Raw genomic sequence first — 27,345 nt, forward strand, 5'->3', positions numbered from 1 at the left:
TTAAACATCATAGAAACGTCATAGAAACGTCATAGTTTAGTTAGACATAAAAAGGCATAAAAATGTCATAGTATAGTAAGGCATAAAAAGTCATATATACGACATAGTATAGAAAGGCATAAAAGGTCATAAGAATGTCATAGTATAGTAAGGCATAAAAAGTCATAAAAGGCCATAAATACGTCATTGTGCATTAAGGCATTAAATGTCAGAAAAACGTCATAGTTTAGTCAGACATAAAAAGGCATAAAAATGTCATAGTATAGTAAGGCATAAAAAGTCATATATACGACATAGTATAGAAAGGCATAAAAGGTCATAAGAATGTCATAGTATAGTAAGGCATAAAAAGTCATAAAAGGCCATAAATACGTCATTGTGCATTAAGGCATTAAATGTCAGAAAAACGTCATAGTTTAGTCAGACATAAAAAGGCATAAAAATGTCATAGTATAGCAAAGCATAAAAAGTGATAAAAATGTCAAAGTATAGTAAGACATAAAAAAGTCAGAAAAACGTCATAGTATAGTAGGGCTTAAAAAGTCATAAAAATGGCAGATTATTGTAAGGCATAAAAACACATAACAATGTCATAGTATAGTAAGGCATAAAAAGTCATATATACAACATAGTATAGAAAGGCATAAAAGGTCATAAGAATGTCATAGTATAGTAAGGCATAAAAAGTCATAAAAGGCCATAAATACGTCATTGTGCATTAAGGCATTAAACGTCATAGAAACGTCATAGAAACGTCATAGTTTAGTTAGACATAAAAAGGCATAAAAATGTCATAGTATAGTAAGGCATAAAAAGTCATATATACGACATAGTATAGAAAGGCATAAAAGGTCATAAGAATGTCATAGTATAGTAAGGCATAAAAAGTCATAAAAGGCCATAAATACGTCATTGTGCATTAAGGCATTAAATGTCAGAAAAACGTCATAGTTTAGTCAGACATAAAAAGGCATAAAAATGTCATAGTATAGTAAGGCATAAAAAGTCATATATACGACATAGTATAGAAAGGCATAAAAGGTCATAAGAATGTCATAGTATAGTAAGGCATAAAAAGTCATAAAAGGCCATAAATACGTCATTGTGCATTAAGGCATTAAATGTCAGAAAAACGTCATAGTTTAGTCAGACATAAAAAGGCATAAAAATGTCATAGTATAGCAAAGCATAAAAAGTGATAAAAATGTCAAAGTATAGTAAGACATAAAAAGTCAGAAAAACGTCATAGTATAGTAGGGCTTAAAAAGTCATAAAAATGGCAGATTATTGTAAGGCATAAAAACACATAACAATGTCATAGTATAGTAAGGCATAAAAAGTCATATATACAACATAGTATAGAAAAGCATAAAAGGTCATAAGAACGTCATACTATAGTAAGGCATAAAAAGTCATAAAAGGCCATAAATACGTCATTGTGCATTAAGGCATTAAACGTCATAAAAACGTCATAGTTTAGTAAGGCATAAAAATGTCATAGTATAGCAAAGCATAAAAAGTGATAAAAATGTCATAGTATAGTAAGACATAAAAAGTCAGAAAAACGTCATCGTATAGTAGGGCTTAAAAAGTCAAAAATGGCATAGTTTAGTTAGACATAAAAAGGTATAAAAATGTCATAGTATAATAGGGCTTAAAAAGTCAGAAAAATGGCATAATATTGTAAGGCATAAAAACACATAAAAATGTCATAGTATAGTAAGGCATAAAAATTCATATATACGACATAGTATAGCAAAGCATAAAAAGTGATAAAAATGTCAAAGTATAGTAAGACATAAAAAGTCAGAAAAACGTCATAGTATAGTAGGGCTTAAAAAGTCATAAAAATGGCATAGTTTAGTTAGACATAAAAAGGCATAAAAATGTCATAGTATAGTAGGGCTTAAAAAGTCAGAAAAATGGCATAATATTGTAAGGCATAAAAACACATAAAAATGTCATAGTATAGTAAGGCATAAAAGGTCATAAGAACGTCATACTATAGTAAGGCATAAAAAGTCATAAAAGGCCATAAATACGTCATTGTGTATTAAGGCATAAAACGTCATAAAAACGTCATAGTTTAGTTAGACATAAAAAGGCATAAAAATGTCATAGTATAGCAAAGCATAAAAAGTGATAAAAATGTCTTAGTATAGTAAGAATTAAAAAGTCAGAAAAACGTCATAGTATAGTAGGGCTTAAAAAGTCAGAAAAATGGCATAATATTGTAAGGCATAAAAACACATAAAAATGTCATAGTATAGTAAGGCATAAAAATTCATATATACGACATAGTATAGCAAAGCATAAAAAGTGATAAAAATGTCAAAGTATAGTAAGGCATAAAAAGTCATATATACGACATAGTATAGAAAGGCATAAAAGGTCATAAGAATGTCATAGTATAGTAAGGCATAAAAAGTCATAAAAGGCCATAAATACGTCATTGTGCATTAAGGCATTAAACGTCATAGAAACATCATAGTTTAGTTAGACATAAAAAGGCATAAAAATGTCATAGTATAGTAAAGCATAAAAAGTCATATATACGACATAGTATAGAAAGGCATAAAAGGTCATAAGAATGTCATAGTATAGTAAGGCATAAAAAGTCATAAAAGGCCATAAATACGTCATTGTGCATTAAGGCATTAAACGTCAGAAAAACGTCATAGTTTAGTCAGACATAAAAAGGCATAAAAATGTCATAGTATAGCAAAGCATAAAAAGTGATAAAAATGTCAAAGTATAGTAAGACATAAAAAGTCAGAAAAACGTCATAGTATAGTAGGCTTAAAAAGTCATAAAAATGGCAGATTATTGTAAGGCATAAAAACACATAACAATGTCATAGTATAGTAAGGCATAAAAAGTCATATATACAACATAGTATAGAAAGGCATAAAAGGTCATAAGAACGTCATACTATAGTAAGGCATAAAAAGTCATAAAAGGCCATAAATACGTCATTGTGCATTAAGGCATTAAACGTCATAAAAACGTCATAGTTTAGTAAGGCATAAAAATGTCATAGTATAGCAAAGCATAAAAAGTGATAAAAATGTCATAGTATAGTAAGACATAAAAAGTCAGAAAAACGTCATCGTATAGTAGGGCTTAAAAAGTCAAAAATGGCATAGTTTAGTTAGACATAAAAAGGTATAAAAATGTCATAGTATAGTAGGGCTTAAAAAGTCAGAAAAATGGCATAATATTGTAAGGCATAAAAACACATAAAAATGTCATAGTATAGTAAGGCGTAAAAATTCATATATACGACATAGTATAGCAAAGCATAAAAAGTGATAAAAATGTCAAAGTATAGTAAGACATAAAAAGTCAGAAAAACGTCATAGTATAGTAGGGCTTAAAAAGTCATAAAAATGGCATAATATTGTAAGGCATAAAAACACATAAAGATGTCATAGTATAGTAAGGCATAAAAAGTCATATATACGACATAGTATAGAAAGGCATAAAAGGTCATAAGAACGTCATAGTATAGTAAGGCATAAAACGTCATAAAAGGCCATAAATACGTCATTGTGCATTAAGGCATTAAACGTCATAAAAATGTCATAGTTTAGTAAGATATAAAAAGTCAAAAAAACGTCATAAAAATGTCATAGTTTAGTAAGACATAAAAAGTCAAAAAAACGTCATAGTATGGTTAGGCTTAAAAAGTCATACAAATGGCATAATATTGTCAGGCATAAGAAGTCATTAAAACTTCATAGTATAGTAAGGCATAAAAGGTTAAAAAAAGTCATGGTATAGTAAGGGATAAAAGGTCATTGAAAAGTTATAGTATAGTAAGGCATAAAAAGTCATAGTATAGCAAAGCATAAAAAGTGATAAAAATGTCATAGTATAGTAAGACATAAAAGGTTAAAAAAAGGTCATGGTATAGTAAGGGATAAAAGGTCATTGAAAATGACATAGTATAGTAAGGCATAAAAAGTCATATATACGACATAGTATAGAAAGGCATAAAAGGTCATAAGAACGTCATAGTATAGTAAGGCATAAAAAGTCATAAAAGGCCATAAATACGTCATTGTGTATTAAGGCATAAAACGTCATAAAAATTTCATCGTTTAATAAGACATAAAAAGTCAAAAAAACGTCATAGTATAGCAAAGCATAAAAAGTGATAAAAATGTCAAAGTATAGTAAGACATAAAAAGTCAGAAAAACGTCATAGTATAGTAGGGCTTAAAAAGTCATAAAAATGGCATAGTTTAGTTAGACATAAAAAGGCATAAAAATGTCATAGTATAGTAGGGCTTAAAAAGTCAGAAAAATGGCATAATATTGTAAGGCATAAAAACACATAAAAATGTCATAGTATAGTAAGGCATAAAAGGTCATAAGAACGTCATACTATAGTAAGGCATAAAAAGTCATAAAAGGCCATAAATACATCATTGTGTATTAAGGCATAAAATGTCATAAAAACGTCATAGTTTAGTTAGACATAAAAAGGCATAAAAATGTCATAGTATAGCAAAGCATAAAAAGTGATAAAAATGTCAAAGTATAGTAAGACATGAAAAGTAAAAAAAACGTCATAGTATGGTAAGACTTAAAAAGTCATACAAATGGCATAATATTGTCAGGCATAAGAAGTCATTAAAACTTCATAGTATAGTAAGGCATAAAAGGTTAAACAAAGTCATGGTATAGTAAGGGATAAAAGGTCATTGAAAAGTTATAGTATAGTAAGGCATAAAAAGTCATAGTATAGCAAAGCATAAAAAGTGATAAAAATGTCATAGTATAGTAAGACATAAAAGGTTAAAAAAAGGTCATGGTATAGTAAGGGATAAAAGGTCATTGAAAATGACATAGTATAGTAAGGCATAAAAAGTCATATATACGACATAGTATAGAAAGGCATAAAAGGTCATAAGAACGTCATAATATAGTAAGGCATAAAAAGTCATAAAAAGGTCTTTTATAGTAAGGCATAAAAAGTCATAATACGACATAGTATAGTAAGGCATAAAAGGTCATAAAAAAGTCATAGTATAGTAAGGCACAAAAAGTAATAAAATCGACATTGTAGAGTAAGGCATAAAAACTCATAATACGACATAATATGGAAAGCGATAAAAAGTCATAAAAATGTCATAACATATTGATCATAAATAATTCATAGTATAGTAGGGCATAAAAAGTCCTGAAAAACACTTAACATAGTGAGGCATAAAAACGTCATAGTATAGTATAGTAAGGCATAAAAAGTCATAAAAACATCATAGTATAGTAAGGCATAAAAGGTCACAAAAAAATCATAGTATAGTAAAGCACAAAAAGTCAAAAAAATGACATAGTATAGTAAGGCATAAAAAGTCATATATACGACATAGTATAGAAAGGCATAAAAGGTCATTAAATGCCATAAAAACGTCATTGTGTATTAAGGCATAAAACGTCATAAAAACGTCATAATATAGTGAGGCCTAAAAACGGTACAGTATAGTATGGCATAAAAAATCATAAAACATCATGGTATAGTGAGGCATAAAAAGTCAAAAATGGCATAGTTTAGTTAGACATAAAAAGGTATAAAAATGTCATAGTATAGTAGGGCTTAAAAAGTCAGAAAAATGGCATAATATTGTAAGGCATAAAAACACATAAAAATGTCATAGTATAGTAAGGCGTAAAAATTCATATATACGACATAGTATAGCAAAGCATAAAAAGTGATAAAAATGTCAAAGTATAGTAAGACATAAAAAGTCAGAAAAACGTCATAGTATAGTAGGGCTTAAAAAGTCATAAAAATGGCATAATATTGTAAGGCATAAAAACACATAAAGATGTCATAGTATAGTAAGGCATAAAAAGTCATATATACGACATAGTATAGAAAGGCATAAAAGGTCATAAGAACGTCATAGTATAGTAAGGCATAAAACGTCATAAAAGGCCATAAATACGTCATTGTGCATTAAGGCATTAAACGTCATAGTATAGCAAAGCATAAAAAGTGATAAAAATGTCAAAGTATAGTAAGACATGAAAAGTAAAAAAAACGTCATAGTATGGTAAGACTTAAAAAGTCATACAAATGGCATAATATTGTCAGGCATAAGAAGTCATTAAAACTTCATAGTATAGTAAGGCATAAAAGGTTAAACAAAGTCATGGTATAGTAAGGGATAAAAGGTCATTGAAAAGTTATAGTATAGTAAGGCATAAAAAGTCATAGTATAGCAAAGCATAAAAAGTGATAAAAATGTCATAGTATAGTAAGACATAAAAGGTTAAAAAAAGGTCATGGTATAGTAAGGGATAAAAGGTCATTGAAAATGACATAGTATAGTAAGGCATAAAAAGTCATATATACGACATAGTATAGAAAGGCATAAAAGGTCATAAGAACGTCATAATATAGTAAGGCATAAAAAGTCATAAAAAGGTCTTTTATAGTAAGGCATAAAAAGTCATAATACGACATAGTATAGTAAGGCATAAAAGGTCATAAAAAAGTCATAGTATAGTAAGGCACAAAAAGTAATAAAATCGACATTGTAGAGTAAGGCATAAAAACTCATAATACGACATACTATGGAAAGCGATAAAAAGTCATAAAAATGTCATAACATATTGATCATAAATAATTCATAGTATAGTAGGGCATAAAAAGTCCTGAAAAACACTTAACATAGTGAGGCATAAAAACGTCATAGTATAGTATAGTAAGGCATAAAAAGTCATAAAAACATCATAGTATAGTAAGGCATAAAAGGTCACAAAAAAATCATAGTATAGTAAAGCACAAAAAGTCAAAAAAATGACATAGTATAGTAAGGCATAAAAAGTCATATATACGACATAGTATAGAAAGGCATAAAAGGTCATTAAATGCCATAAAAACGTCATTGTGTATTAAGGCATAAAACGTCATAAAAACGTCATAATATAGTGAGGCCTAAAAACGGTACAGTATAGTATGGCATAAAAAATCATAAAACATCATGGTATAGTGAGGCATAAAAACTTCATAGTATAGTAAAGCATAAAAGGTCATTAAAAAGTCATAGTATAGTAAGACATAAAAGGTCATAAAAACGTCATAGTATAGTTAGGCATAAAAAGTCATAAAAACGTCATGGTATAGTCAGGCATGAAAAGTCATAAAAACATCATAGTATATAGTAAGGTATAAAATTTCATCAAAACGTCATAGTATATTAGTGTTTAAAAAGTCATTAAAATGGCATAATATTGTAAGGCATAAAAAGTCGTAAAAGGTCATAAAAAGGTCATTGTGTATGAAGGCATGAAAGGTCATAAAAACGTCATAGTATAGTTAGGCATAAAAAGTCATAAAAACGTCATGGTATAGTCAGGCATAAAAAGTCATAAAAACGTCATAGTATATAGAAAGGTATAAAATTTCATAAAAACATCATAGTATAGTTAGTCATAAAAACGACATGCTATAGCAAGGCATAAAAAGTCATAGATACAACAGACTATAGAAAGGCATAAAAGGTCATAGAAACATCTCAATATAGTAAGGCCTAAAAAGTCATAAAAACCAGGTAGTATAGTAAGGCATAAAAACGACATAAAAACGTCATTGTACAGTAAGGCACAAAAAATTATAAATAGGTAATAGTATAGTAAAGCATTAAAAGACATAAAAACGACATAGTATATGAACGCAAAAAAAGTCACAAAAAATGTCCTTGGGCCGGCCTTGCTATTACCACCTGTAAGAGATCAGTCGGTTAGTTTACTGACAGCACAGGATTAATGAAGAAAACTGCCAAGTGATTCTCGTCTACATGTAGAAAACCAATTATGCTGTAAACAGCAAATGGACTGAATGATTACAATAAACTCAATGGTAAAGAAATGACACCTGCTGTATCTAGAATTGTGGATATCTAGAAGTGAGATCCAGAAATTCTTTTTGCTTCACAAATAGAAAATTGATTCACAAATGTCTTTATGAAAGTTGTAAATGCTAGGAAGATATTCACAAATGCTTTCCATTTTTTTTCAAATGAATTGTTTGTATTCAAAGATATTTTGTTTTTACTTGTCAAATTTCTTTGTGTATTTGAAAATCTGAATTTGCAAATTTATTTTTTGTATTTGTGGAAGGTGTTTTATATTTACAGATTATACATTTACACACGGATTGTCAATCTGTTCACACAAACAATATTAATACAAATCTACTTTCATATCCCCTCGACACATAAAATTATTGAATAAAGAAATGTGCATATGAAGATGCTAATTGCAGACCTCTTATATAGCCGACAAATGGTGCTAAAAGCCATTTAGCCTAATATGACCCTTTTTTTTTGTGTAGTCCAGTATATTTAGGATTAATTTACTTCAAAGTCCTTTTGCATGGTGTGTTAAAAGGGGATGTTCTCTTACTATTTTGTATGTATTTGTAATCTATGACACTAAACAACTTTTGTGGGATTTCACTGCTTCCCACCCACCTCTATTGAAGCATTCTCTTTGGGTATAATTATGAGCTGGCTCTATTTCAGTCCTTGTCCTTCCTTAAGAAAAATATATTCAAGATCTTATTCTGAATTTAATACATTAAGACAAAGTCTTAGAGTAAATTAACCTGATTCATTTTTTTTTATTGTGAGAAAAATGTGAGAGTTTCATGCTGTAACAGTAATCCAAATACAGCAACTACACCTCAAACCTACTCAAACCTGGATGAGATCAAAGGTTCATTTTTGACCTTAGAAAACATAGTTAGCAAAACAATCTCATCATGAAGGGTTCATTTAGTGACTGTTCTGGAGCTTTCGATTACATCACACTTAAGTGCTGAGGTTATTTTGTCAAAGTGCTCAGAAAAATGGAAATTTACACATCTATGATAAGTGGGAGATAATGATCAGCTCCAAATCGACCTTGTGATGTGCATGTTGTGTCACTTCAATTTTAGCTTCTCTCCATTGTACTTGCATCTCAAAAGCACCAAAATCCAATTGAATTCTACACAGATACTGCTTGTAAAATAAGTACTATTACTGAGAAATGTCTTTATGTCTTTATTTAGCTGTTTAAGGTTCATGTGTTTAAATCATTGAGTAAACCTTTTTTTTCTTTTTTGAAGTTTTAGAAATTCAGACTGGCACCTTAAAGTTTTTTGTTCATATTAAGTTTTTCCTGTTGCAGTGTTAGAGGTTAGAGACAACATACGGTACCTCTGTTGCCTTTCCATGCACAGACAGCAGGCAGAGTGTGAGCCTCACTCCTGGAGCTCTGTCAGAGCCACACAGCATGCAGCTCTATCATCCTTACTCTGGGCAGGACCGTCCACTCCGCTGCCAGTCGTCATACTGCGACTGCGACTAGTCAGCTTCTTGAGCTCGCTGGCGAAGGAAATTACTTTCTTTTTGTCCTCCCGCACCACCTGGAAGCAGAAATAGAATGCATAAAGAGCAAAGAGAAATGTGCCAGGAGGTTTTGAGTGGTTTTCTTCTTTAAAATTTAAAAAGATACAGGTCTTGCTCTCTATTTTGGTAACAATTCATTAGATTCAATGCTGTATTTTTTGTGAAAAAAAAAAAAATGAAAAAAAAAACGGAAATTTAAAAAATGCTTCACCTTTATTCAACAAGGCAGGTCATTGAACAACATGTTCATATTTACAAATACGTCACAGAAGAAGGTCACAGGTGTAAATGGATGATGAATAAATAAAATAAATACTGACAGACATAAAACATAAAAACAGTAGATCGAGATAAGCAGACAAAGCTTAACATGGCAATATAAATCACAAGCACAAACAGAAGTGCACAAAACAACAAGGGAAGCAGTGACAGGTTAAAGCCCATACAATCCATCATGCAGGTGTTATGACACAACGACATGGATTAATTGAGATGTGAATAACAGAATCTTCCTGAAAAACAGGAAGTTAGAGAAACAGTCAATCAGTTTTTGCAAGCACACACAAAGCTGCAAGGATTCAGTTCACATATGAAGCAGTCAAGGTGTTAGTAGTGCAGTTTTCAGGAAGGAGGAAACAGGTAATGCACATAATTGTAAAGTAAAAGCATGGAAAACAAAAACTAAAACGTCTCTAGCACTGAAAAGTGTTGACCATGCTTAGAGCTACCTGCTCTTTCAGCTTAAGAATGAACTTTCCCGCGCCCCGCCAGCGATTCTGTGCTTGATAGACACACTCGTGATCCAACAGCACCCGCTGCAAAGGTTTGGCGGCGGAGGACTTCTTCGAGCCCACGTCCTTGGTCACTTCCTCCATCAAGACATAGTCGCATGGATTGGGGTTTGAAAGGATACTGTAGGAATACTTGGCTTTTGACAGAGTCTGACCAAGAGAGGCAAACACAGAGAACATTAGTCTAAAATAAAATTGAACTAAAGGGTAGTGCTTCTGACAGACATGGCCCTATTTTATATGCTTTTATAATGTTCGATGTTTGTTCTGCATTCAGAAACTTTGACTTCCTTGATATTGTCTCCTTAGACCAAAACTTTAATCAGGTAAATGCTTCCTTGAATGTCCTCACCTGCTGTATGATGTCCTGAGCCGTGCTGTAGCGCGGGGCCTTGATCACAGTGTGAGGCTGTTCTGGTGAAACTTCATGGACCTGGACAAAGAACATTTCATCCTCCCCTCCTCCTCCTCCTCCTGGTCCCCCTGCTCCTCCTCCTCCTCCTCCTCCTGCACCTTCTCTACTTCCCACAGTCACCTCCTCCTCTCCATCTGGCACCGTGTTCTTCTCATTTAAGTTCTGCAACAATAAATCAACAGAATAACAGATGTAAATCAGCCCCAATGTATCATCAATTGTATAGGATGACCACAAGGGGGAGACATACTCTACATAAAATAAACATAAATACAGTCTATAGTATTTATTGAATTTTAAGTTAAATTCAATTACATTAATTGGGATAACAGCTTATATTAAAATATATACATATAGATTAAACTGTTCTGAGTCATTCAACAGATAAATTCAATTAAAAAAAAACAATAAAACCATGAATATTTTTCCTCTTTTCCAAAGACACAAGCTGATTGTGTTCTAATACTTTCAATGAATTTAACTAAAAAGACTCTGTGCACACCTCCTCTCTTGTTTTGAGGCAAATCCTCCCCACATATCCCTCTTCAGCATTCCAGCTGAAGACCAGCCTGACCACCTCCTCTTCAGGTGCTAGCGGTCGATGCTGAGCACAACGCTTGACCTCACTGCGCTCCTTCAACAGAGGAACCCTCTCCTCACAAAGGAAGTAATCGGACGGGTTTCCTGCAGACACTACTACCTGTGGGTGAGAGGTGAGAGGAAAAACTTTAGGTATGCAGGAAACAAGACATAAGATGACATAAAGGTGTGCCGGGAGGCAGGGGTTCCCAGGCTGCAATTACATAATTCAAGCATCATAAATCTTAGAGTTACTAACTGTGTCCAGCAGCTGTTTGGCAGTGGTCTGCTCAGTAACACCGAACACAGTGAAGGGCTCAGGACCAGGGGCTTCATGCACCGTCACCTGGTGCTGCTGGGAAGCACGTTTCTCCTCTGAACTGAACAGCTGTGTGGAGAGCAGGAGAGGAGCAAGGCAGCAGGTTACTACGAAACATACTGTCGTGATGTTTCTGCTTTATTAGACAGCCTCTCTGGCTTTCTCCTCAGAGAGTATGATTACATAAAACCAAAGTAATTCACAACGATGATATTGCTTACAGTGCCGGCAGGATTTCTTTGAAGATTTTTGGATTGCGGTCTACAATATTTAAAATATTAACAACATTTAACATTAACATCTCAAGACCTGACCTGAATAAGTCTTACCAAGGATGAGGGAGTAGCGCCCCCTGTGGGACCTTCCTCTGTTCTGCGGCTGTAGATAAATAAGCTGGACACTTCAAGTGGCTCATTATGCTGTGTCCTCAACTGGACGTGTCTGTAACCTGAAACACACATGACAACGAACTTGTTTTGAGTACGCAATCCAATAATACCAAATACTACAATCCTGAAAATGGAGAGGATTAAAACTTTTTAGTGTTCTGAAGTTGAGTAATTGACACGATTTTGTTCTTGTTGTCTTTGTTTGTGCATTTTTAGCTGTATATTTGCACACTGGAACTGATTAATATCTGGTTTTTAATCAAAAAAGCTGCAGATCCTGGTCTATAAAGCATCTGAGACTCCTACCTGATTTGAGGGCTTTCAGAGGCAGAGTCCTCTGAGCAGTAGTCTGGGAACTGTTGTTCTCCACCACGGCAAAGCGCAGGAAGCACATCTCTTCAAAGTGCACGGTGAACTGAAAGTGCTCATTCCACATGGGGTTGAGGGTGTTGCGGTGAATGGGTTTGGTACGGAAGTGGCAACTGTCAATGGGCATGCCCAGAACGTCCACCTCAATGCAGGGGCTGCCAGCGCTGTTACTGGGACAAACGTTCTGACCAGAGACGATCTGAGAGAAAACAGAGGAGAGGAGGTGTCACATGATGAATGAGCACCCATAATAATGCCATGTATCAACAACACTAGCAGTTAAGATTCTTTTTACATTATCCCTGCTTTTAAATCAAGCTTGTTTTCAGTGCATTTGATGAAAACCTAAGCAGGCTTGAGGCCAAACAACAGTCAGTGAAGTCACTCTGACCTGCCAACAAGGACTCTACTTCATCTTCTCCCTGTCTCTCTCTCTCCCACACACACACACACACACACACACACACACACACACACACACACACACACACACACACAGAATCTGAACCTGACAGATGATGATGGATGTCAGTCAGTAAACAGTACAACTTGCTAAGAACGTTTACAGCAATTAAAGGCAACAGAACAAGGAAATGTAACATAATATTGTTGTGTCTTTCCTAACATTAATTCAAACTATTACAGAGCTTCATGACACACCTAAAACACATTCCTCCTCTCTACAGTTCTCACACATACATCTTACAGATTTAGTGCAGTTATGTTCAGGCTTTCATTGTTCATTTTTGCAAAAAAATGTGCAGTGACTGACGCAAAGTGATGAAAAGCACAGACTGAAAAATAAATGGAGACTGAGAGAGGGGGAGTGGGGTGGGGGCAGAGCCTTAATGAGGTCTTGTTCTCATTCACTGGTATGGAATTAACTGGGTGGCCTTCATGACTGTCAAATAATGATAATAAAACTGTCCAAACACACCTTAATGGACCTAATACGAGTCATAACGTCTGTGCAGTCGTTGCAGGTATATGTAGGTGAAAGACGGAAAACAGGCCAGCGAAAGACTTTAAAGCTTTTACTGAAATTGAAACAGTAAATGTTTTATAAAAGCAGCACCTACCCGGAAAATATTTGAAAATAAAACATTTTGCTAATACAAGTAGCTACATTACGTTACATTACACTATGGAAAATATTCTAATAGCTCAAGGTGTGGATCAAAAGGAGTGAGGATGAAAGTGCAAAGTGAGAAAACTCTCGAGGATGAAGTGGTCATTCTGACCGATCCTCCATTCTGCTCCATCTATCATTTTAACTCACAGTGAGGGAATACACAGCAGGGCTCATTTTCTCCACATCTCTCTCCATCGGACAGAACTGCTGATAAAGTGAACAGCTACGGTCCCACAGCACTGCTGGCTTCAGGACGTAGCCACAGCCACCGTTGGCCTCAAACAGCGCTGTGTTCAACTGCATGGGCAGATCTGGGAAGAAGAGAAAGAGCAGTCAATTCATTTAGCAATGAAGCAAAAAGGTAAAACCAAAAAACCTCAACTCCACCTGACCAGCATTGGCAAAGAAGGCAATTAAAGAGGTGGAATATTGTTGGCTGGAGTGATTCTCCCTGTTTGACCTGTTTGTTTTTGGTTGTTCCCTCCAATTTAGCTCAAACAGACTGAAACAATGTCCTATAAACAAAACCTGCATGTGTGCAGGTAAGCGTATTCTTGCACACAACTGGGTGATGATGTTTTGTAAACTTTGATCCAAATTGGAATAAATTGACAATAGAATTTGAGAAGCAAAGAAAAACACGAGGGGATGAGTGACCTTAAGAAGAGAAAACAGGAGGGGAGTGAGACAAGGATCAAAAGAGAATGAGTGAGAGGAGGAGAGACTTTTAGAGGAAATAACTTAATCCGTCTGAGTTCAGACAGCAAACACACACAACAGAGAACTTCTAGGGATGGAGAGAGACAAATGAGAAAAGAATAGAAAACCAGTGGGAAGTAAGACAAAAAGACGGAGAAAAAGAAAAGAGACAGGCAGGCAGGGAGAGAGTGAGAGAGATTTAAGAAGAAATCGAGAGAAAAGTGAAAAGGAGAGGAAAAAACAAAGTAGAGGAGCACTTTGGGATAAATAATTCTTTAAAAAGAACATCAGAAAACATTGTATCTGTCACTTTTCAAAGATATAACACAGACTCCTCATATAATGTCACCACAGTTAATCTAAATTTCCTGGGGGGGTTTTCCTGTGGAAAATGGGCTGCATTGGCTCAATTACAATTACAGCCTTTCCAGAGTACATTCAACCTTCGTCATTTCTCCTTTATCTCCCACTGGTTACTATTTGCGACTATGAGATATTTTACTAAAATAATAAAAAAAAATAATTAGTGATGTTTACTTGTGACAGACACAAACTGCCAAATTCCAAAATGTGCCGTTGAAGTTAGAAGTGATGCTCATTCGCATACAAAGAGTGAAAAGCATCTCTCAACTCCGTCCTCACCATCGGTCTGATAGTTGAGCGCCACCAGCTGAATACCGTGCAGCCAGAACAGCAGAGGGTTGGGGTTCGTTGAGTCGATCCTGGTGGCTGCCGGGTACGTCCTGAGCAGCTGGCACACAGTGTGTTGGATCAGCTTCTGAGAGTAGCGCCGGCACAGGCGCTTGGCAGCGTTCTCGTTGACGGAGGAGATGTGGTAGCACTTGGGCGTGCGGATGATGGCGCTGAGAGAGGTCGGGTGGTTGAGGATGGGAGATGTCTGCTGCTCCTCCCAGCTCAGCCGCTCAGCACCACCTGGACGCGGGGACAGAGAGAGGACCTCAACACCTATTTTCTCAGTCAGCAGAAGTACATAACATAAGAAAAAAAAATCTTCTGCCAAAGTAAAATCTGATGGCAGTTAAACTCTTCACAAATATCAAAGGATGTTTTTCCCCAAACTTAAAATTTTATTGTGGCTTATTAAGTCCTGAATCTTGCTGTTGTCTGCAAGTTTTCATACTAAATGATGAGCTTTTTCTTTATTTTGCAGCTCTAATTTCCTTGATAACTGCAGAAGAAATCACGTTGAGTAGAAAAATCAACATGGATTTTAAAAATTGGCAATTTTCCTGTCAACAGGAGGAAGTAGTAAGTCAATATTCAGTTAATCACAACATGAAATTTTGCACACAACAGCAAGCTCGATCTAAAATAATCAATAGGCTTGTATTCTTCGGTTCACATATGGCCATAACAGTGTTTTAGCTGCTTGTCCAATCAAATTATTCCACATTCAGTTGCACCCAGGTTAATCTACACTAGGTCAATCTACTTGGATGGATGTCAGTGATTGAGTGGGAGTCCTGCATTCTTTTGCTGTTTATTTCAATACACATCCACCCACTCTTCCTCAGTAACATTCACGTTTTTCAAAATATCTCTGAAAAAACACAAATAAAAATGTAACAAAAATACAAAAGCTACTAAATCTGCCTTTTACTCGCGCACACACACACACACACACACACACACACACACACACACACACACACACACACACACACACAAACACACACACACACACACACACTAAGAATCAGCACCCCTCGGCACTACGTACCTTTCCCAGGGGTGCGGCTCTGGGTCGTGACCTCCCCTGTGGTGCTGCAGCGAGCGGGAGCTGTGCCAAATATGGACTTCCTGCTCTTTCCCCTGTCCTTCCCTCTGCCAGAGCCGGCCGGAGACAGCGTGGACAGGCCTGGTTTCCCACACACAACAAGCAAACAAAAGAGAGTGTGGTCAATAATGAAATGCAGACAGCCTGGAGACCCCACAACTATGAAGATGATGATGATGATGATGATGATGATGATGATGATGACAGTCAGTATCTCTTTGCCTTCTTATTCTCAATTTGTTTCTCTAAAAGCTGTCACTGCATCATAATGAGTATGTTGCTGCTCTGTCCTGCAGGCGTCACTTTTAGTATGTTTGACACCACAGCGACCAGACTGCTGTCTGTCTGAATCGGGCCAGTTGCCCTCCCTTCTCCTTCTCAGATCTCAGGTCCCTGGAAACAGTAAACAAATAAAATACCAGTGGAAACACAGGCGGGTTTATAAGGGCAGATGTCACGTAAAGAAAAGAAGAGACAAGCAGAGACGAGGACACTTAAGGGAGGAAAGAGGAGATAAGAGGTGGATATTTAACGGACAAAAAGAAATACTTGAGATAAATGCTAGCAAAGAATGAAGATAGATCCCAATAAAGACGAAATAAGAGGAGTTTTATGTGGGTACAGAAAACAAAGTCAAACATCCTGAACTGCGGAACAGAAAGCATTTTGTATTTAGAATTAAAGCCATACTCTAATTTAAACCATTTTAATTTTTGACATGTCTCCTTAAGCAAGACAGTTAAAACTGGGAGACAGCAGAGGGTCACATGTGACAAAGGCCCTTAGTCAAATTTGAAACAGGGATGTAGTGCTGTTGTGCAGTTCTGGGACTGACAACACAAAAAATGGTAACCATATCTTTCCCATGGGGAAAAAGGGATTCATCATCTTAGTGGGTGTCCTGTGTGGGAGAGGAATGGAGTAAAATACAGGGATATTAAATGTCATGCAATGAAAAAAAAAAAATTGAAAACATGGGGAAAGGTTTGACCTCTTAAATATAACATGGGAGTGGGGCAAGACAGAAAAGAGGAGATAATGAAAATGATTGCATGTCAAGAGTAAAAGAGGAGAGGGTGGAAGATAGATTTTGACGGAGAATAAATCACTTTGCACTGGGAATCCATGTAGGAAAACAGGGAAGACAGTAAAAAAATCCGAAATGCCGGTTGAAATGAGAAGTGAAAGAAGAGAGAGAACCGTGTTTGACAAAGAGACAGGATGATAAAATATTCTCTACCAGGGAATTTCACAGCCTGGCAGTAGATGACGAGGTCGGACAACTCCTGAGCAATCTGTCGACTCTCCTTCTTGTTCTGAGGAAGGTAAAACTCCTCGCCCAGCTCCATGTCAAACACCTACAGGTGCAGGTAGACACAGGACATGAAGAACACATTAACATTTTACTTGAAGAGACAGTGATGTGCCTACTGGAGCACTGGAGCTTCGTAGACGCACAGGCAGAAGCGAGTGGGAACAAAGCAGCAGGGCTACGTACTTAACCTCAATGCCAGATTCCAATCCAAATTTCATACTTTTACATCATCAACAAATTCAATCTTAACATTTCTTTTCTTATTTTTACCTATCTGTGTTGACTTCAACATATATGTAAGTCTTTGATGTAATCTGCCAGCAAAATAGTTAAGTAAATAAAACCAAAATAAATAACTAATAAGCACTGGCTTGAATCCAAATGGCAAAAAAAACTACTGGCACCCTGTAGCTATAACATGAACAAATAAAGTCATTAAATGTAAACATAACTGCAGCAATTAGGTCAATTTAGTACTGTAGTTCCCGACCTTTCCTTTGCTCTGCGTGGTGCTGTCAGCCTTCTTCATCCTTTTCGGTATTTCATCAACAGGTTGCTCTTCTTTGTCTGCTGAGCTCTTCCCCTCTGGCTTGTCATCCAGGATGTTATCTATACAGACAAAACAACAAATTATTTAAACAACAAAAAAAAAAAACAGATGATACCTGGGATTTACACCAACCAAACCATTTGTTAGCTTGTTCATTTGCCAAACAAAGAGGGCTAGGCAGTATTTTTCTGCAAAAAATACTGATGGTGAAAAATGTTGATGTGTGCAACCATCATGCACCTGTTAATCAAGCAAGCAAACAGCTAAATATACTGTACCTCCCTTCAACCCATTAGTTTTCACTGATCTAGTGAAGTTGAGGCAAAAACTGACCTGACAAAAATCCATAAATAAAAACTTTCCGTTGGTGTCTCAGTTGCTCTTGATATAGTGTTAAGTCACCAGTAATACATATATCAAAATACATAAATTTAGCATCTGGGAAAACACATCTTCAAAACAAATAGTGACTTCATTTTAAGAGAGGAGGTGGGGTTTTCTTGTTACTTGAATAAAGTCAGAGTGTTGAGCGGCCGCTAGAGTTAACTGCAGCTCAAAGGCACTTCTGCATTAGCTATGGTGTTCAACCATGTTAGTTATCGCTTGGTTTGAAGTTACAAGTCTATGGTTTACACTTTTCTCTTTGCTTTTTTATTTTCCGATGAAAAAAAGTTGCTCTGGTAACTTACATTGATGGGCTGGTGAACGCATATTCAGTGTGTTCGCGGGGATCTAATTTCCACAGAAGAATAATTCTCAAACTCTACAGTGATTCTGTATTTCATTCAGAGATTAACTACTTTTGGAGGACTTTTATTTTGTGACTCCAGCTCGTCTGAATCTCCTCCATCTCAAATGGGAGGAAACCGTTGAACAGGTGGGAACAATAAGAGAATAATTAAGACAGGAAAAGCATCAGCAGTTATTTAGTATATCCCTGACTACTTGCAGAGCTCATGAGCATGTTTCCAAGCAAGCGCCCATAAAAACACCCCCTCCCACCCTTACTGATATTCAAGGCAATGTCTATCAACTGTAAACAGGAGCAACAGTAGGGAGTTCTTCCCTTTGCTCACACTCCGCCTACACGTTCATCGCAGCCAAAACCACAAAAAGGAACATTTCAGTGTAAAAATGCAGATGTTTTTTATCACAGAGAATTGTTTAAATCCTGGCATTTGAAATCTCTTCTTCAGAATAGGGTTTAGCCACAGAGATGACCCTGAATGTCATACTACAGCAGCAGGAGAGATGAGTAGGACCAGACTGGAACTGGAGGGAGCTACTGTTAAACAAGGGATTGTGGCAACTTGGCAGCTTAGTTCTCAAGTGTTTGTATTTCCTGGGCCAGCTGATGTTAAGCTCTAAGCATGTATGGTAAAATGGAGACAGTCAGAGTTGAAGGTGGTTTATTTAGTCAGGATGACTCGATAGCTCACTGGTAGGTTAATATTTGACTAAAACAAGGTGTGTTTAGCAACATGGAACCACGCTATGAGGTTTAGATTGGAGAAACCTTTTTTGGAAGGTCCATGACCGGTAAGTTCTTCCGACAGGGACAAGCAGAGGGCAGGGATTAGGAGAGAGCAGAGCTGGGACTGGGACCGGGACAGGGTAGTTTCCCCCAGTCTGTTTTTTAGTGCGGGGGCAGCGGAGGGCCTGAGAAACCAGATGGCTTTGTTTTGTTTCCCTGATGAGTCTGCCCAGCCACTAGCAAGGTCACAGACAAATACAGTACAGAGGGGTGGAGGAAGGGAGGTGATGTGTTTGTGGGAGAAAGAGAAAGCATGCAGACATCATATTGTTAAAATCCTGAATGAAATGTTTGGGGTTTTTTCTTAATACACAAATGTTTATGCGATTCCTAACTCTGTATGTGTGGCTCAGGCAGAGGAGTGGGTCATCCACTACCCGGAATGTCGGAGGTTCAATTCCCAGCTCCTCCAGTCTGCATATCTAAGTGTGTGCAAGATACTGAACTTGAAATTGCCCCCGATGTAACGGTGTATGAATATGAGCAAATGTATGAATATGTGTGTAAATGTATGAATGTGGCTTCTAGTGTAAAGCACTTTGAGTGGCTGTTAAGACTAGAAAAGTGCTATAGAAGTCTATTTCCCATGTAAGGACAATCAATATAGTGTAGAGGTAGATACAGTGGTCCCATCCTGCCCTGACTAAACTGTATGTAAATAGAGGGAAATGAAGTGATCCAAAAGCATGACGTCTACAACATTCTGTGTCAAAACAAAAGGGCCAAACACAGAGACGTACAACACAAGCTCACATCACAATTGCTATAAAAAACCAACACCCTGGTTACTCTAAATACAATGGTCATAGTGATGGAATTGAATGTAAAGTAGCAGTAATTTTGGATGATGGATACACAGACAGCGTATTAACAAAGTCACTCAAGAAAAATGGCTGTGGCAAACCGGGAGGTTGGATGCTTGTCGCACTATTGCAGTTTCATAATAGTGATAAAACAAGTGTACATCATAACAAACACTCTTGGTGTCTCTGACTAGTGATAAATAAGCTTAGATGACACCCTAATGATATTCTAAAACCATTATGAGTAAGAGTTATTACAAAGAACCTCTCTGCTGTTGTCAAAATGTCTGAAGAACACACACGGTTGTCTTTATTTTACCAGCTACAGTAGGGAGGGTGAGGGAGGACGTCTTGTGGCACTGGTCATCAGTTCAATCGGTCAGTGATAGCACATATAAGTCTCATCAAAGAACACACCCTCCAAATATTTTTTTACTGTCAAATAGATTGAAATGAATAAAAAAGTTTTTTTTATAAGGTTCCAGATATTACACAATATGTAATGGTCCAAATTTGAGCTGCTGGTTCCCAAGCAAGATCGCTACAGTGAACTAGATCACCTGACTTGAACATCCACACACCATCACACATCCATGTTTCCTCTGTAGTTATTCTGCAGTGGTAGACAACCACAGCAAGTAAATTTGCATCAAGGAACCACAATTTCCCCAGAAAAAATTAATTGCAAGGTAAATTTCTACAAGTAGCACCTTTAAGTAATCACATCTGGATACTAAGAAGGATAATATTATGTTGTAAATGTTGTAACTTTGCCAAGAACAAGATGAATCAGTGAGAGATCAACAGCTACCACTGCAAAACAAAATTAGAGGGAAACACTGGGAAAGACGCGTCAGAGCTGTGCATTTACCTTCAAGGCCATACGAGGCAGTAGAGGCTGTGAGGACATCAGCTAAGTGGAAAGCAGGCAAAATAAAAAATAAAAATAAAAAAAGGAAAAGGAAGGGAGTGAAAACAGAGTGTCAACATAAAGAGAGACCTGAGTGTTGAAAAGAAGAGAGACAGAATAAAGGTGAACAGAACCTGATTCAAGGTTTACAACATAAGAATCTACATATAAAGAATCCATGGAAATCTCATAGGTCCCTAAGTTCAGCTGAGTTTCTGTGTTGATTTTGTGCTGAAATAAAGTATTTGCCACCGTTTACAGGCATTACAAACCCTATTGCAATTATCCTTACCATCTGATAGAGACTCATAGTCATAGTCGTACTCGTCTTCTTCCTCTTCCTCTTCCTCATTGGTGTGGTTGCCAGGCGAAGTAACTCCCGGTGACCCGTTGCTAGCCTGGGCCTGCATGTGGGCAAGCTGGTGAGCCTGTGAAAAGGTTAAAATATTGTAAAAATTGTGTGTGAGGAGAACTAATATTTATAGAGATATACCAGTACCTGAAGTGTGATCTATATCTACTATCACCTATAAATATACATTATATATATTGCATCTATGGTGTATATATACTGAAGCACACTATGTTTGCAAGGTAAACTGAGTGAAAATGGTGTGATGAGATGCACATTTGAGCACATTAGCATTTATTATTTATGTGTGACAGCACTCAACAATGATAAGTATTCAATGCACTCATGCTACCTAAAAGCACCATTAAAGGATATAAATTATATTACATATAAATTATGCACACAGTCATATATACTGTATATATATATAGTATGTGTGTGTAAGTGCGGACAGGATGTCTTTCTCTCCACACAACCTTCTGTTTGAGTATGTCCACCGGTGCCTGGTGGGCTTTCAGCTTCTTATTCTTGAGGAGGATCCTCCCCTGCAGCTGCAGTGGTGACGGCAAGTGAGGGTCATCACTGAAGTCACTTTCAAAGAGGAAGCGTGTCACAAGGCGCTCGCCAAACACCGTCTAGTGGATAAAAATTGAAACATGACAGACAGACACGAATAAATAATTTGAGGTACAGATCAGATTGTAATGTCAAGTGAGAGGAGGAGAGGGGAACTCAGAAGCTGTAGTGCAATCCTCAACAACTCAATAATGAAAGTGCTTTTATCAACACAAAAAACATTACAAATAAACAAGCTCATGGTGAGCTGTCTGAACATGAAAGACTTCTCTTTATCAAGCCACTCAGAAGTCAGTCTCCAGAGAGGATGAAATGCTGGGAAGGTTTCTTAGATGAAAGCACGATGTTATTCTGTGATGTATCTGTCGTGCCCAGATATGTGTGGCCTTGAGTATACAACTTAAAAAAAAAAAAAAAAAAAAAAAAAAAAAAAAAAAGAGGAAAGGGACAGTTGTAGCCTGGAGATTAAAAAAGCAAGCTGACTGTCTGGAAGTCTGCCAGTTTGAATGCCCAGAGCAGCTGAGAAAAATCTGGTCTAGGAAAACAAATGAGTGTAGTTCTACTCTTGCTACAAAAGCGCCGCTGTTACAAGTGCCATTGAGGAAAACCCACCTGTTAGGTGGTTAGGGCAGTAGTGGGTTTGGACAAGAAACTACACTGTTTGAAGGTGTAGGTGTATCTAATTCCCTGAATATGAAGCAGGTTAATCAACCTTTAATCAACGTTTCTCCAGGATTTAAAAAAAACGACACTCTACTCGAAATTCATAAGTCACTCAAATGACAAAGACTCTCTGTGTCTCAGTTACCACTCACTAATCAAAAATTTAAATACTGACAAACAAATTGACCACACATGGAAAACATACCTTGAAGATCTCCGCCATCTTGCGTTGCTGTGGAAGGGAGCAGTGGTTCTCTATGGACAGGATGACGGGCATGTCAGAATTGACAAACGCAGCCCGGTTAATTGCTTCCACCACATCCTGGAGGATGATGGGAGAGATTTAATTCTCAGAATTCTCAGAACAGCTCTCTGAGTCAAATATGTGACAATAAAACTCTGTGGAAACCAATACAAATTAGGTTTACCACTAGATACAACTTATAAATAAATACAGATGTCCAAGTCTGATTACATGAAATAAATAATAGAAAGGTAACTGGTGAACTGATGTCAAAATTAATACATCGCACAGCAGTACAATTGTGTTTGAAGGTTGTTTTTGACATGTCAATCCAATGAGACATGAGAGCGGAAAAGCAGGGAGAGCCAGTGATGGATTGTTTTCATTTTGTTTTATTTTTCCAATTAATGGACTTCTCTTTTCTCAATCAAATTATCAATATGCATTCCTAACCTTGAAGGGTATCTTAGTGGTGAGTGTGTGTCCATGGTAAATAACTGGCATGCCATCATCCCCATCCCAACAGTCCAACTCGACACTCCTACAGCCTTGTAGTAGCACCTAAGTAACCGAGACATTCACAATTTAGTATCAATATTAAAAAAAAGAAAAAGAAACAGGAGTTGTGGATAAAAAAAAATATGTTAAAATCCTGGGTAAAAACATAGCAAGTTATTGTCTGACTGACCTGACTGTAAAGCTCAACAGAGGACTCTCCTTTGAGCTGGTGTCCAGTCAGATAGGTGTTATGAGAAGACTCAATGTAGTAGTAGGACAGAGGATAGTGCAGTTCCTCAGGGTTCATTTGGGATTCCTCATTACGAGAAGCAAAGTTCTCCTTGTCCATCAAGTATCTGGTATGGACAGAGAAATACGCTAAGATTACAATACATGATGCTATTGCACGGATTATAATTAGCAAGCCATCACTTTTTTATCAAAATATAGGACAGAAACATGCCTCGCAGGGATAGTTACAATTGAAAATTCAGTACCTTATTTTTTATTTCATTTAAAACAAAGTTGTCTTTAACTGCCACAGATTTGGAATACAGTATGTAATGTAGTTCTTCACATGGGTTTTGAATTCAATATAAACTTTAATTTTGTTTCTGAAATGAATATGCAATGCATTCTGAAATATGTAAATTTTCATGATACCTTGCAAAACCTTCAAATGACATCCAGCCCATCTGTCTCATGCTTGATGAGGGCTCAAATTTCTGCAAGAGAAAAACAATTCATTATCATTGATCAACAGTCCCTTTTACTTCCTTGTGTCATCACATTCATCTGCTCAATTCACAAATCTGTCAGACATTTCCAAGCCATCAATCCATCCCTTTTGAGATTAATAAAATGTTGTAAGTGTCATCCTTGCAGTCATTTATCCAGGCTCCAGACTCTACCTGTATAATGCTGAGGATCTCATCGTAGCTCAGGTGCTCCCTCTGACAGTTGACTAAAAAGTCATTGAGCTGGGGAATAGCCAAGCCTAAGACACCTAGTGACGCGTTCTCCACTCCTGTCCCGTTGGTCACGATACTGGCTGCCGCAATGGCGTCTGAGATCTGCTTCTGGTTGTCGGACATCTGCTGCCTCGTCCGGATGAACAGGCCAAGATCAGAACCATTGCGGGTTAGTAAGTCTGGAGAGGAGAGGAACAGAGGAGTAATGTTAATGCTTTTGTACATGTTTTTGTCTGCTAACAATATTTAAATGAATATAACTCTATAGTATACCAAGGTCTGGCTGTAGCCCTGTGTCTTTGTCATCTATTCTGAGGTTGGTGTAGAGAGGAGCTGACTCTGGACTTGATCGGCTGCAGGGGACAGCAAAGGTGTCAAACAGCTCCTTCAGGTCCTTCCTGCTTCGGATACTGTGGAGGAAATGATTCACAGATTTTTAGTTATTCAACCGCCTGACACTGACAAGCTGTTCATCGCAAAACTGTCTTTAAAAATCTGTTTCAATTCAGCTCCACCAATACAGATATTGTCTATTACTGTCTATTTAGTTTTGCAGTCAAATTTATATTTATACACTGGCATTCAACAAAGTTGTTAACATTTTTTACATTTTTCTTGTTAACAAGCTGACACAAAAGTTTAAAGAGTTTGAAATTCATGGGTTAGATTCATAATTAACACTTTAAGTAGTCATTGGACAGACCTCGGCTAGATATCTAAATTATACTCTAATGGATTTCAGCTACCATCTTTAGGAAATCAATGTTGAAGTAGTTCCATGTTCTCGGCAAGGCTGTAGTTAAGCAAGTGAGGAATTTTGAAGGAAACTGCTGGGCAGCAGATGAGAGGATACACTACAATCTAAGAAATGTAGGAGGACTGGTATGAGAGTGATCCAGTTCTTATCAAGGAAAAACATTGTTTCCTTTGATTTGACAGGGGAAAATATTATAGGAGCTAAATATTATACAGAGAGGAATCTTAGGAAAATATCCTCGGCATTATTGCTGTGAAAAACATTTGCCGAATTTATTTGATCTCATGTCTTTAGCTGCTATTGATAAAAACAGAATAATTATATAACAAGAGGGAGTGACATGGCAAAAATGATGAACAGACCATTGACAATAAACATATATCACCTCTGCAGGCGATAACTGAATATGGTTACATATAACCAGAAAAATGTGTTTTATCCAGGTTTTAGTTTGTGTTAGATAAAACAGAAACACACTTATCAAATGTTCAAAACTTTAAGTTCAGCCTGCCAATCTGTGCCTTATGCACAGCATCTTACTCTGCGGGCTCTTTTTTTGTCTTTTTTTTTTATTTTTTTATTTACCTGAATGACTTGAAGAGCTCAACAAACTCAATGAAGCTCATCGTGCTGTCAGAAATCATGAGGTTCTGGAAGCCTTTGAAACAGCCTTTACCTCGACCGTGCCACGACCTGCTGCTCCAGGCCCTGCAACCCACAGACAAGGGGAAACATTTCTTAACCTGACATGAAAAAGGATGTCGGGGGGGGGGGGGTCCTTCATATATGGTACAAACCCTGGCTGTGACTTGGCAGTTCCTGAAAGGATTGGAGAGGATTGTGGGCGGGACTGGTTGGACCCTGCCATGCTGGATGAAGAAGAGGAGGATGAAGAAGAGGCTAGCAATCCAGGGTTCTTATTGGATGAGAGGGAGAATGGTCCAGGGAAGCTGTCCTCTATGGAAGCAAAGAAGACTAAGTGTAAATAAAGATCATGCGGACATAATACAGTACTATAGGAAATCATTTCATGTAAAGATTGTTTTACTTTTTAGTAACTGCAATAGTAATTATACATTTTAATCTAGCTACATCTTCAATTAGCAGACACCTATGGAGTTTAGATTCTTTCTGTGAATTCAAGTGGCTTCTGAAAATGTCACCTGGATCTTCTTGGTCAATGCTGTCAGACTCCGGTCCGTTCCGATACAGCCCCTCCTTACAGCTCCGTGTTTTCCTAGAAACCATCTCGTCATCTGTGGCGTCCCCGCTGTCGCCCTGCGTTGGGGGGGTAAAAGACTTTGTGAAAAACAAACCAACAACTGTATTCAGCAGTAAAAAAACTGACTCTGTGTGAGTTGGTAGGTTTAATAGGAAATAAGACAGGCCAACCTGTATGTCTCCTTTAGCATTAAAATTATGTCTTACTTGCTCACATTTACCTCTTAAGAGATAAGAGCCACGGCGAAGCTTAAAAATTAACTTCAATCTTTTAAATAGCACGTATAATGTCAACTCTATGTACTGACCCTGACCAGGACCTTCTTCTTCTTCTTGGCCTTATCGTTGATGCTCAGAGGGCTGTTTTTCTGGGCACCAGTTTTCTCCGTTCCACCTGTGCTCATGTTCCACCTGCGCCCACCAAACAGCTCAATGGCCTGGGCCAGTGTTGGGCCTTCGTACCTGCCATCCTCCTAAAAGAAGCAAACACAGACACAGAGGAAAGGAAGCAAACACATAGGTTAACACAGGCAAAGTTTAGCTGAAGGCCATTTAGAAAATTTGCAAATCACACGATCCTCAGTTTTCCTCAGGATTCAATTCCCTTTAGGATTCAATTCCCAAAGAAAATGAATAGGTACAAAATGGCTAAGAGAAGGAAAACTACCTTGATTTCAAGATGTTTTAGGGACATGTGTGAACTTTTCATCTTTAAAGAGCAATGGAGACAAAAATCCAAGGCACAATTTACTTAAAAGAGGGAAAAGTAATAAAACTGAAAAACGTCAGACACTGATGGAACTGATTGTGTGTAAGCAAAGTATTATGAAGGAAACACCATTCAGTTTAGAGTATATCTACCTGATAGAGACTGACATACTGCCTCCTCAGCCACTGCAACCTTTGGTCGGGAAACCTCTTTAATTTCCTGGTTGCATTCACCAACTCTGACAGGCCCTTGTGAAGCATTCGTGCCGTGTGATTAGGGGCCACAAAGTGCAGGAGCCTGTTGCCAGCGGTTGAGAGATCAGTTAACATATGTATTGAACAGGA

General features: G+C 37.0%; 1 protein-coding gene across 8 annotated transcripts in view; it reads right to left on the bottom strand.

The window, feature by feature from the left end:
• plce1 (phospholipase C, epsilon 1) overlaps nucleotides 1-27,345 on the bottom strand; it is a 103,000-nt gene that overhangs the window by 15,836 nt on the left and 59,819 nt on the right. For 3 of the 8 annotated variants that reach the window (XM_056365895.1, XM_056365897.1, XM_056365894.1), the window contains 26 exons: nucleotides 27,154-27,298; nucleotides 26,601-26,765; nucleotides 26,235-26,349; nucleotides 25,869-26,028; nucleotides 25,657-25,779; nucleotides 24,588-24,724; nucleotides 24,255-24,493; nucleotides 24,007-24,068; nucleotides 23,534-23,699; nucleotides 23,299-23,406; nucleotides 22,807-22,923; nucleotides 21,839-21,997; nucleotides 21,303-21,438; nucleotides 20,972-21,013; nucleotides 17,704-17,822; nucleotides 17,139-17,256; nucleotides 15,842-15,979; nucleotides 14,743-15,033; nucleotides 13,549-13,712; nucleotides 12,207-12,468; nucleotides 11,841-11,959; nucleotides 11,452-11,580; nucleotides 11,116-11,313; nucleotides 10,551-10,775; nucleotides 10,136-10,348; nucleotides 9,313-9,424 (listed from right to left, as the gene is read on the bottom strand). In XM_056365895.1, coding sequence (XP_056221870.1) covers nucleotides 9,313-9,424; nucleotides 10,136-10,348; nucleotides 10,551-10,775; nucleotides 11,116-11,313; nucleotides 11,452-11,580; nucleotides 11,841-11,959; nucleotides 12,207-12,468; nucleotides 13,549-13,712; nucleotides 14,743-15,033; nucleotides 15,842-15,979; nucleotides 17,139-17,256; nucleotides 17,704-17,822; nucleotides 20,972-21,013; nucleotides 21,303-21,438; nucleotides 21,839-21,997; nucleotides 22,807-22,923; nucleotides 23,299-23,406; nucleotides 23,534-23,699; nucleotides 24,007-24,068; nucleotides 24,255-24,493; nucleotides 24,588-24,724; nucleotides 25,657-25,779; nucleotides 25,869-26,028; nucleotides 26,235-26,349; nucleotides 26,601-26,765; nucleotides 27,154-27,298 — 3,962 coding nt within the window. Of the gene's footprint in view, nucleotides 1-9,215; nucleotides 9,425-10,135; nucleotides 10,349-10,550; nucleotides 10,776-11,115; nucleotides 11,314-11,451; nucleotides 11,581-11,840; nucleotides 11,960-12,206; nucleotides 12,469-13,548; nucleotides 13,713-14,742; nucleotides 15,034-15,841; nucleotides 15,980-17,138; nucleotides 17,257-17,703; nucleotides 17,823-20,971; nucleotides 21,014-21,302; nucleotides 21,439-21,838; nucleotides 21,998-22,806; nucleotides 22,924-23,298; nucleotides 23,407-23,533; nucleotides 23,700-24,006; nucleotides 24,069-24,254; nucleotides 24,494-24,587; nucleotides 24,725-25,656; nucleotides 25,780-25,868; nucleotides 26,029-26,234; nucleotides 26,350-26,600; nucleotides 26,766-27,153; nucleotides 27,299-27,345 lie in introns of all 8 variants that reach the window. The other 5 variants (XM_056365900.1, XM_056365899.1, XM_056365898.1 and 2 more) reach the window with 3 other exon arrangements.

The sequence above is a fragment of the Seriola aureovittata genome, chromosome 21 (assembly GCF_021018895.1).
Source record: "Seriola aureovittata isolate HTS-2021-v1 ecotype China chromosome 21, ASM2101889v1, whole genome shotgun sequence".
NCBI lineage: Eukaryota > Metazoa > Chordata > Actinopteri > Carangiformes > Carangidae > Seriola > Seriola aureovittata.